This window comes from Stigmatopora nigra, chromosome 15 (genome assembly GCF_051989575.1).
Source record: "Stigmatopora nigra isolate UIUO_SnigA chromosome 15, RoL_Snig_1.1, whole genome shotgun sequence".
NCBI classification, from domain to species: domain Eukaryota; kingdom Metazoa; phylum Chordata; class Actinopteri; order Syngnathiformes; family Syngnathidae; genus Stigmatopora; species Stigmatopora nigra.
The window spans coordinates 2,963,839-2,975,353 of NC_135522.1; the positions used below are offsets into that span (position 1 = coordinate 2,963,839).

The window sequence follows — 11,515 nt, forward strand, 5'->3', positions numbered from 1 at the left end:
AAAAAACGACATAGTATAGTAAGGCTTTTTATCGTAAAAAAACGACATAGTATAGTATGGCTTTTTATCGCCAAAAACGACAGAGTATAGTAAGGCTTTTTATCGCAAAAAAACTACATAGTATAGTAAGGCTTTTTATCGCAAAAAAAACGACATAGTATAGTAAGGCTTTTTATCGCCAAAGACGACATAGGATAGTAAGGCTTTTTATCGCAAAAAAACGACATAATATAGTACGGCTTTTTATCGCCAAAAACGACATAGTATAGTAAGGCTTTTTATCGCAAAAAACGACATAGTATAGTACGGCTTTTTATTGCCAAAAACGACATAGTATAGTAAGGCTTTTTATCTAAAAAAAACGACATAGTATAGTAAGGCTTTTTATCGCCAAAAACGACATAGTATAGTAAGGCTTTTTATCGCAAAAAAAACGACATAGTATAGTAAGGCTTTTTATCGCAAAAAAACGACATAGTATAGTATGGCTTTTTATCGCCAAAAACGACATACTATAGTAAGGCTTTTTATCTAAAAAAAACGACATAGTATAGTAAGGCTTTTTATCGCCAAAGACGACATAGTATAGTAAGGCTTTTTATCGCAAAAAAACGACATAGTATAGTAAGGCTTTTTATCGCAAAAAACGACATAGTATAGTAAGGCTTTTTATCGCCAAAAACGACATAGTATAGTAAGGCTTTTAATCTAAAAAAAAACCGACATAGTATAGTAAGGCTTTTTATCGCAAAAAAACGACATAGTATAGTATGGCTTTTTATTGCAAAAAACGACATAGTATAGTAAGGCTTTTTATCGCAAAAAATGACATAGTATAGTAAGGCTTTTTATCGCAAAAAACGACATAGTATAGTAAGGCTTTTTATCGCCAAAAACGACATAGTATAGTAAGGCTTTTTATCGCAAAAAAACGACATAGTATAGTAAGGCTTTTTATCGCAAAAACACGACATAGTATAGTAAGGCTTTTTATCGCAAAAAACGACATAGTATAGTAAGGCTTTTTATCGCAAAAAACGACATAGTATAGTAAGGCTTTTTATCGTAAAAAAACGACATAGTATAGTATGGCTTTTTATCGCCAAAAACGACAGAGTAAAGTAAGGCTTTTTATCGCAAAAAAACTACATAGTATAGTAAGGCTTTTTATCGCAAAAAAAAACGACATAGTATAGTAAGGCTTTTTATCGTAAAAAAACGACATAGTATAGTATGGCTTTTTATCGCCAAAAACGACAGAGTATAGTAAGGCTTTTTATCGCAAAAAAACGACATAGTATAGTATGGCTTTTTATCGCCAAAAACGACATACTATAGTAAGGCTTTTTATCTAAAAAAAACGACATAGTATAGTAAGGCTTTTTATCGCCAAAGACGACATAGTATAGTAAGGCTTTTTATCGCAAAAAAACGACATAGTATAGTAAGGCTTTTTATCGCAAAAAACGACATAGTATAGTAAGGCTTTTTATCGCAAAAAAACGACATAGTATAGTATGGCTTTTTATCGCCAAAAACGACATAGTATAGTAAGGCTTTTTATCTTAAAAAAACGACATAGTATAGTATGGCTTTTTATCGCCAAAAACGACATACTATAGTAAGGCTTTTTATCTAAAAAAAACGACATAGTATAGTAAGGCTTTTTATCGCCAAAGACGACATAGTATAGTAAGGCTTTTTATCGCAAAAAAACGACATAGTATAGTAAGGCTTTTTATCGCAAAAAACGACATAGTATAGTAAGGCTTTTTATCGCAAAAAAACGACATAGTATAGTATGGCTTTTTATCGCCAAAAACGACATAGTATAGTAAGGCTTTTTATCGCAAAAAAACGACATAGTATAGTAAGGCTTTTTAATCGCAAAAAACGACATAGTATAGTAAGGCTTGTTATCTAAAAAAAACGACATAGTATAGTAAGGCTTTTTATCGCAAAAAAACGACATAGTATAGTAAGGCTTTTTTTTCTTAAAAAACGACATAGTATAGTAAGGCTTTTTTTCTTCAAAAACGACACAGTACAGTAAGGCTTTTATTTGCAAAAAAATGACATAGTATAGTAAGGCTTTTTTTCTTCAAAAACGACACAGTATAGTAAGGCTTTTATTTGGAAAATAATTACATAGTATAGTAAGACAGTAACATTTTCCCTTAATTGTTTCAGTGGACTTGTGGTCAAGAGATTCAAATGATGACAATGGAAGGTGTAGTCCCATGGTGGCGTAGAGGTTTGTTCACTGGACACCTGTCTGGGACACCTGGGTTCAAATCCCCGTTCGGACATATACTTTTCCCTTAATTGTTGCTGTGGACTACTTGTCAAGACACTCAAATGATTACTAAGGAAGGTGTAGTCCCTTGGTGGCGTAGAGGTTAGATCACTGGTCTCCCATGTGGGAGACCTTGGTTCAAATCCCGGTTGGGACATTATTTTTACTTAGTTGTTTCTGTGGACTTGAAGTCAAGAGACTCAAATGATTACTAAGGAAGGTGTAGTCACTTGGATGGCGCAGAGGTTAGATCACTGGATTCCCGTCTGGGAGAGCTGGGTTCGATTCCCGGTTGGGACACTTTTTCACTTAGTTGTTTCTGTGAACTTCTTCTAAAAATACCCAAATGATTACAAAGAAAAGTGTAGTCACTTGGTTGGCGCAGAGGTTAGATCACTGGACTCCCGTGTGGGAGACCTGGGTTCGATTCCCGCTGCCGTCGTTTGGCTGAAAATAGTTGGAAAGAAAAATTGGTCAAATGGAATAAGAAGAAGAAGAAGAAAAAAAAAGAAAAATCTTTTTAATTTATATAAAACACTTAGTCATACTTTTCAGCAAAAGGTTATATTCCGAACTGCCTTCGGCAGTTCGGAAGACACTTGATGGACCTGTCTGTGCGAAAGGCGTTCTCGGGTCGGCCTTCGGCCGACCCTCGACCGCTTGCTTGGTCAGTGAACCGCCGACACCGGGAAGCGAACTCACGTTCTCTCCGTGCAAAGGCGAGTGTGCAACCCACTACACCAACTCGTGCCCCACTTATACATAGGTGTTGAAACGTTTTATCCAAGGAAATGGGGTGAAACACTTAGTCATTTTTTGGACAAAATGCTTCATACACCACTGAACACTTATACACTTAAACACTTAGACATTAGAACTTATTTTTTTACCTGTACAATTGTGGGAAAATCTTTGCATGGACTGGGATTCGAACCTCGGTCCACAGATACGGGAAACTGATGACTTAACCACTGGGCCACCACCCTGTGAGAGAAAGCAGTAGTACTTGTAATTTTATCTCATTCATTTACCTGAATAATGTTGGGAAAATACTTGTAAGCACTTTGGATTTGAACCCAAGACCAAAGAGGTGGAAGACTGATGACTTACCCACTAGGCCACCACTGTCCAAGAGTAGGTAGTAGTATTTGCTGTTTTGTCTCTTTTCACTCCCAGATCACACTTAGTACTTTGAGGAACCTTCAAGTGGGAAAAGTTAGGTAAGCAGTACAAACCAGGATTTGAACCCAGGTCCACAGAGTTGCAAGGCCAATGACTTATCCACTGGGCCACAGGCTCCTAAAAGTAAGCAGTAGTATTTATTTTTTTGTCTGTTACAATTATTAGTATAGTAAGGTAAGCTGTTTTTAGTAAAAAAAAAAAAACGACATAGCATAGCAAGGCTTTTTCTCTCAAAAAACGACATAGTATAACAAGGCTTTTTTTCTAAAAAAAAAAAAAGACATAATATAACAAGGCTTTTTTTCTAAAAAAAAAAAAAAAAACGACATAGTATAACAAGGCTTTTTTTCTAAAAAAAAAAAACGACATAGTATAATAAGGCTTTTTTTAACGCAAAAAAACAGAAGACAGAAGGAAAAACTAACAGACAATAATAGATAGGCAAATATGATACAAGCTATAGAGGTAACTATTTTATTGAAATTCCACACAGAATTCCTTTCCTAGATTTAATATACAGAGAAAAATCTTTATCTATATCTATAGATAACATTCAACATCTAATGTCCATGAAAAAGTCAATTACCTTCCCTCAGTATCGAAAATACACATTTACTCGCAGTAAACAGAAGAACAAAACATGCACAAATACGTTAATTTAAGTGTAAGCTATTTTCCTCCCTAGAAAATACACCCGTCAAGAGAGAAAAAGGTTCGAACGCGAAGTACATTATTAATTCTACCGATACAAAAATATACACTACGTCTCATATAAAGCCACACAATGCAAGAATATTGTTGAGGAACGCATTATAGAACATCAAACATAAACATGCACGTCAAAGAGAGCAATAAAGTGCGTGATTTTTTTAAATTGATGACTTAATTGTTGAAATTGGCTCTTCATCACAAAAATATATTTTAATTAACGTGCATGCTAAACACCGAACACAAAGTCAAACATCTGCGCAACACATACATTTAGAGTTACAAACGGTACAAAAAAGCGTTTTTGTCTTCAAACTTCATAGTCTCGCTACGTTAATAAAGGCTACATTTAAAAATATATAGTTTAACATTTCGATTAAGGCAAAAAAGGTAAAACCATTTAAATGGGCTCACTTTCACTCATACATTATACATATACATTTTACATACATGCATGTATGTATGTATACATACATGCATGCATGTATATACATACATGCATGTATACATACATGCATGCATGTATATATACATGCACACATGCATACATGTATATATACATGCACACATGCATACATGTATATATACATGCATACATGCATACATGTATATATACATGCATGTATGCATGTATATATACATGTATGCATGTATGCATGTATATATACATGCATGTATATATACATACATGCATGTATATATACATACATGCATACATGCATGTATATATACATACATGCATGTATATATACATACATGCATACATGCATGTATATATACATGCATGTATATATACATGCATACATGCATGTATAAATACATGCATACATGCATGTATATATACATGCATACATGCATGTATATATATACATGCATACATGCATGCATATATATACATGCATACATGCATGCATGTATGTATACATACATGCGAGTATGTATGTATACATACATGCGAGTATGTATGTATACATACATGCGAGTATGTATGTATACATACATGCGAGTATGTATGTATACATACATGCGACTATGTATGTATATATGCATGCATGTATGTATGTATACATACATACATGTATGTATGTATATATGTATGTATACATACATATATGTATACATATGCAGCTAGAGTGGTAAGCATGTTGGCGAGCGCGCTAAGAGTTCGTTTTAACATCACGCTTCGCTTGACACAACAAGTAAATTTGCATTGGTTAGCATTGCACTCTGCGGTTAAAATTAACGGTACGTCAGCTAGCGAGAGTTCAACGTGGAGCAAGAATGACAGATTGTCTGCTCGATATTTGGCCAGACGCCAACATAAAAATACGCTGAAAAATACGCTTGTAAACAGATGTTTTTTTTTTTTTACCTCTCGCCAAAGTTGTTGCTGTCGTCAGGTCCTGGCAGGAAAATTGCCCAAGTGAGAGCAAACACATTCATTGCATTTTGTTCGGAACGAAGAAAGCCTACCGTGGACTTTTCCGGTTCTGTCCGGCATTGGGTAATCGCCACTTCTACTCAAGCGGTGCTCCGGAACGGCGAGTTGAGTGTGACGGTGGGTTCCCGGGGCTGGACGGGTCGTCTGTCGGTCATCTCACAACCGTTGTGTCGGGCGTTCTCCTCGTTCATGTGCGACACTTCGGTAGAGCCGGGTTCGAAGCCCGGTGCGGTGTTGGCCACGTGCACCACGTGGACCTTGTTGCGTGCCTTTTTGCTGAGTAGGCAGCTGAAAACTTTCTTGAAACCCTTGCGGAAGTGCTTGGAGACCAACGCGTAGACGATGGGGTTGACGCAGGAGTTGGCGTAGGCCATACAATGCGACAGAAGTCGGAAGGCATAAGTGGTGCGGTTGAAGGGGAAATCACCGTAGAGGTAGCAGAGGATGACCACATGGTAGGGCAGCCAGCAGATACAGAAGAGAACGGTCACAATGAGGATCATCTTGGTTACCTTACGCTTGGCTCGCTTGGACTCGGTCATGCCGTCCAGGGGGTCCACAGCCGTCCACAGGTACTTGATGGTGCGAGTATACGACAGGCTGACCACCAGCACCGGGACCACGTAACCCAGCAGGAAGGTGCAGGTGTCCAGGAGCTTGCGCTGGCGTTCGTCCCAGCCGGGGATGCACATGGTGCCATTGGCAAAGTGGATGAGGCGGTAGTAGCTGAGGTAAGGTCCGGCGAAGACTAAGGATAGGCCCCAGATGACCACCATGGCCGCCACCGCGTTGCATGGCGTTCTCAGCTCTCGGGAACGGAGAGGGTAGCGGATGGCCAAGTACCTTGGAGAACATTGAAGATGGATTAGTTAAGGTTAGCCTCACATATTTAGGGATCCATCGTGCATGAAGGGTATTAAGACGTTTGTTTGGTCGCTGGATGTTTGACAACATGACAGTTTACTGTTGAAATCAGCTCTCAAAATTTTATTAATGAGAGAGCGTTTAATATCTAAATATCTCCTGTTGAAACTAGCTCTCAAAATCATATTCACCCGGTCGACCAAACGTCCTGGGCGACCAAACGTCCTGGGCGACCAAACGTCCTGGGCGACCAAACGTCCTGGGCGACCAAACGTCCTGGGCGACCAAACGTCCGGGCGACCAAAACGTCCGGGCGACCAAAACGTCCGGGCGACCAAAACGTCCGGGCGACCAAAACGTCCCGGCGACCAAAACGTCCGGGCGACCAAAACGTCCGGGCGACCAAAACGTCCGGGCCACCAAAACGTCCGGGCGACCAAACGTCCTGGGCGACCAAACGTCCTGGGCGACCAAACGTCCTGGGCGACCAAACGTCCTGGGCGACCAAACGTCCTGGGCGACCAAACGTCCTGGTCGACGTGCTTGAAGAAAACAAGATTCGGCGAATCGTACCTGTCGACAGAGACGGCGGCGAGCGTAAAGCTGCTGGCGTACATGGTGAGGTTGATGAAGAAGTGCACGGCCTTGCACATGAAGGAGCCGAAGACCCAGCCATCCAGCGAGTAGATGGTAGCTTGGAAGGGCACGCAGAAGATGATGAAGAAGAAGTCAGCCACGCTGAGGTTGAGGATGAAGAGGTTGGTGGTGTTGTAGCCCAACTGGCCACTCCGCAACAGCACCGCCAGAACCAGGCTGTTTCCCACCGTGCCCAGTAAGAAAATGAGCGAGAAGACCACCGAGACGATCACACTGGCCGGGTTCACCGGGTAGGTCTCCGACACGTTAGCCGGCGACGTCGGCTTGGTCAAATCCTCCGTGTCGGCCATGTTGGAAGTCTGAAATAGAATGAAAAGGCAAACAAATGATCAGTTTTGGAATGTTATCTCCAATGTACAAAGCCATTTTTGAATGATTTTACACTAAGAAGAACCAATTAAAAGGCAAAAAGCAGAACCGCCTCGTGTCGTGATGTTTTTCCTCTAATAGAAAAAACACGTTGTGAAATGTATTGTGCCTAGTCCAAAGCTTTTCATCACAAAGTGCAGTATTTTTTTTTTTTTCCTTCGCAGGAGAGGCAGCTCTATGCGCATTTCTGAAAAGCTTTTTTAAATGACATTTCACTCAAGAGTTATTCTGAGCTTTGAACTGTGAGGTTCCCATGGAGTTGCCATAATGGAAAAATGAAACACTTATACAGAAAAATCTAATTTGTTAAATCGCATTGTTAAAATATTTGCTACTAAAAATTGATTATGGGTAATAATAATAAGAGTTATTGGAATTGACATGACAAAAACATAAATATACTCCATTCTATTGACTCTATGCAATACTAAAAAAAAATGCAATTTTACAGACAGAATTAATGATTATAAACTAAAACTGGTATAATAATACATTTCAAAATATCTCTTAAGCGAAAAAAATAACTAAAAATATTACACAAGTATAAATATTATTGAAAAGTCTATTTTATTTAATAATGAATTTAACTTAATCATACTAAAACGAATGAACATAGCCATTTCCCCCTTAAAAAAACATTATTATCACCCACTGACTTTTTCATCACTCATCTCTTCCTTCATCTAATATTCAAGCATTGGAACGATGTACTTTTGATATTCATAAAACTAAAAAACCCCACGCTGTTCTCCCCGCCGCACACCATTTTGCTATACATAATCATATTCTCTAGTCATCTTTCCTATTTGAGTGGCACAGCAAAGAGCTCAATAAAAAATAAAAGCGCCGACGAGACCCTCAGGAAACATTCTTGGCGTGCTGTGATGAAAACACAATGGCTTGTATTAAACTTTAAACCAACTACATTATCACTGGGTACAAAGAAGAAGAACGCACTTGACAATAATAGCACTGTGAATACTCTATTTTATTTTATTTTTTAGCTGCAGCAAAGGAATTTTAGCACTCTACTCTTACCGGCATGAGACAAAATAAGGTTTACTTTACATCTCCATCCCCCCGCAGCTAGCACACATGTTCGGGAGGGTCTTAATATAAATATTAGACTATAAAATTGAATAAATATATGCCAAATAATTCCCAAATGGGCCTAAAACAAAAGGCGTGGATGGTATAGACGACGACTTAACAGAGAATCAAACATAAGATAGGTAACATGATCTCATTCAACCCAATTAGAAATCAGTGTCCATAAACTTTACGTGAAAATATTTCAGAAAAAGCCATATTTACATCTATGTGTAACATACCTGAATGTAGATGATGGAGTCCCAACTCCTGGCGACGAGTCGTTCTACTGCCTCCTTGCTATCTGATTGCCGTTGCTATCCGCTACAAGAGACCCCACCCCCCAACCACACACCCCCCTCTGACTCTACTCACCCAATCCTCTTCTCGGCGGCAAGCCACTTGCGCTTCCCTGCAGGAACGAGAAGAAGAAGACGAAAGATTCTGCAGTGGCACATTCGGGGGGTCTCGGAGGAGGGGCTAACAGTGTTTGGAGGTATTTTTTTTGGCGAGGATGTTGCGCCGTCGTCATTGATGATGCTGATGTTGGAGAGCGTGGTGGTGGTGGTGGAATGAGGGGGAGGACAGATTCTGGAAAAGAGGAAACAATGCTAAGGTTAAAATGTGTCATGGCAAAAAAAAAAAATAAGCAATCAAAGTAGATTTTATCCTAAAATCGAGAATTCTTTTAAAATGCTATTTATAGATGAATTACTTATAATAAACGTGCTTTAATTATGTTGAAAATGTGAGAAATAGTTAACACCAAGCCAAATTCCATACAGGAATAACTCCCAAGTGTTGTTTTCTCAAGTGTGTTTCTATGGCAACAACCCACCGATTGCTTGTCAAAGGCCGGCAACGAAAAAAAATGGATTAATTACTGACCGTGAACTGATAGAGACTTGTGAATTATTAATTATGTAAAAAAATATTGTTTCGCCTCAAAACTAAAAGGTAAAAACATAAAAATACTAAATTTCTCTACTAATAGGAAGGTTTCAGACTAAATTTGATGCAAAAGTTGCTTTTTTTTTAATACAAATTTTGCCTTTTTAAAAATGCAGCATGTCAACAAGCAACAGCTAAAAAGCCTCTGTGAGCAAACTGCTGATGACCTCATTAGCCTTAACACTCACGTAATCATTTCCAGGGAATTTATGACATAAAGAAGCTTTCCCTCTTTGGCCCAATGCGCAGGATTGATATTGATTTCTTCGGAGTATTGTGCAAATCAATTGTACGTGAGAGTCCTGGCCTTCTCTTCTATCCTCTATGGACATTCTGTCGTGTATTACTCAAAGCCTCCGAGGAAATTAAGGATGAATTCCATGCCATGTTTCACTACCTCTTATCTTGTTGACGTACATCTGACAAAATCAAGATAACATACTCCGCAAAATAAAGCCTGTCTATTTTGGAGATAATTTAAGACTTTTAAGTGCGCCTTATAGTGGTGAAAATACGGTAATTGCTATTGACTTCCAGGTATGAAGCACTCACTACTACACAGTCACCTCTAGAGCCAGCCATTGTTGATGTTTTGGATTTTTTTTGTATAAAATCTTGCAGTGGGGGAGGAGCTATATGATGGAAGATTTTGTAAACTAAGATGACATCTGCATATTTAACAGTATTGTTTCAGTTTAGGCGTTTGTGTTTTTTTTAATATCCGACAGTGGTGGTTTTTCGTTTTTGGGTTTCTGTTTTTTATCCATATATAAGGCGCACTGGATTATAAGGCTCACTGTCTATTTTGGAGAAAATGTAAGACTTTTAAGTGCGCCTTATAGTCGTGAAAATACGGTAAATCATTTCAGCACTAACTACTTATTCTGGCAGAGGATAAGTAATGGGTGACAATGTGTCCAAGAAAAATGTAAAACAGAGTGATTAATAATGATGGCGGACATGCAATTAAGTCCTGAAGCCTAGTCTACAGGGAGAAGCATTATTGACCCGCAATTAGTCTGCCGCTCATCGGGAACAACTCGATGCTTCAGAGTTTTGAATTACCAATGAGTGGAAAGCAGACACTAATGAAGCTCAACCTTTTGTTACTTGATTGCGCATGCGCAAGTGCGTACTACTCTGTTCTTCTCTGCGCAGCAGCAATCATATGGCGCGCAGTAAACAAAATCCAAACTATTTTTTAGCAGGTTTTTATGTTATTAACTCATTGGCTGTTGAATTGAAAAGGGCTGGCGGGGAATGGACATTTTTGATGGAAGAACGCTATGTCTTCACTAAAAAAATTGAGGACAGTATTGCTAATAACAGTTTTTTTCTTTTTTGTTGTCATCGCAACTGCAGATATTCTTACTATAGAATTCAAGTTTGAAAGGGATCATTTCATTGGATACGCCAACACACTTTAACTCTATGAAAGAACTAGTTTTAAAAAAATGAAGGCAAAAAATTATGGAAACCAGATACAAGGGTAAAAAATTAAATAACTAATTTGCACGCAGATGACTAAATTTGGGGTATAATTTAGGTAAATAGTGGGTTCAGATTAATAACATATGGGTACAGATTAGTCATCAGTGGATAAAGTTTAGTAATCTGAATTAGTGGGTACAGTTTAGTAATCCCTGGGTACATATAACTAGGAGAATATTAACAGTTATGATTAAGTGTGATATATTAATCGGTAGAGATCTTACTTTTGCTTTTGGAAAAGAATGTCTAAAGTAAAATACTGTCTGTATTTTTAACGTATTTTGCAAAGGACACCTCCCCAGACGTAATACACAAATTCTAAAATTCCGTCGATGTAATCTAGATGACAGCAGTGCGCCAAAATCTAACAAAGGAACGTCAAAATGCCATTTTGATAAAAAAAAATAAATAAATAAAAGAGTACGAACCAGTTCCAGGGTCACTGCTGAATTTCCTTCATCTTCATA

General features: G+C 38.4%; 1 protein-coding gene and 1 long non-coding RNA gene across 4 annotated transcripts; both read right to left on the reverse strand.

The window, feature by feature from the left end:
- Positions 1-1,929: 1,929 nt before the first annotated feature.
- LOC144209082 (uncharacterized) lies at positions 1,930-3,656 on the reverse strand. Its single transcript, XR_013328990.1, has 3 exons — positions 3,407-3,656; positions 3,187-3,280; positions 1,930-2,743 (listed from the first exon to the last, which is right to left on the reverse strand). It is a non-coding gene; the product is annotated as an uncharacterized LOC144209082 (long non-coding RNA).
- A 1,925-nt stretch (positions 3,657-5,581) lies between these two features.
- Positions 5,582-9,430, reverse strand: galr2b (galanin receptor 2b). Of its 3 annotated transcripts, none has more exons than XM_077735277.1 (4): positions 9,390-9,430; positions 8,849-9,197; positions 7,065-7,447; positions 5,582-6,470 (listed from the first exon to the last, which is right to left on the reverse strand). In XM_077735277.1, the coding sequence occupies exons 3-4, from the start codon at positions 7,436-7,438 to the stop codon at positions 5,708-5,710; spliced, it is 1,137 nt and encodes a 378-aa protein (XP_077591403.1). In that variant the 5' UTR covers positions 7,439-7,447; positions 8,849-9,197; positions 9,390-9,430; the 3' UTR covers positions 5,582-5,707. The 3 variants fall into 3 exon arrangements, with proteins under 3 accessions (XP_077591403.1, XP_077591405.1, XP_077591402.1); XM_077735279.1 differs by lacking the exon at positions 9,390-9,430 and having other exon boundaries at positions 5,582-5,947; positions 6,140-6,470; positions 8,849-9,377; XM_077735276.1 differs by lacking the exon at positions 9,390-9,430 and having other exon boundaries at positions 8,849-9,377.
- Positions 9,431-11,515: the final 2,085 nt, after the last annotated feature.

What these genes read in the sequence shown, in the direction of transcription:
- galr2b (XM_077735277.1), bottom strand. Translation starts at nt 7,438, where the DNA reads ATGGCCGACACGGAGGATTTGACCAAGCCGACGTCGCCGGCTAACGTG. An exon ending in GCCGCCGTCTCTGTCGACAG is followed by an intron (nt 6,471 to 7,064) that starts GTACGATTCGCC and finishes ATGTTCTCCAAG; the next exon opens with GTACTTGGCCATCCGCTACC.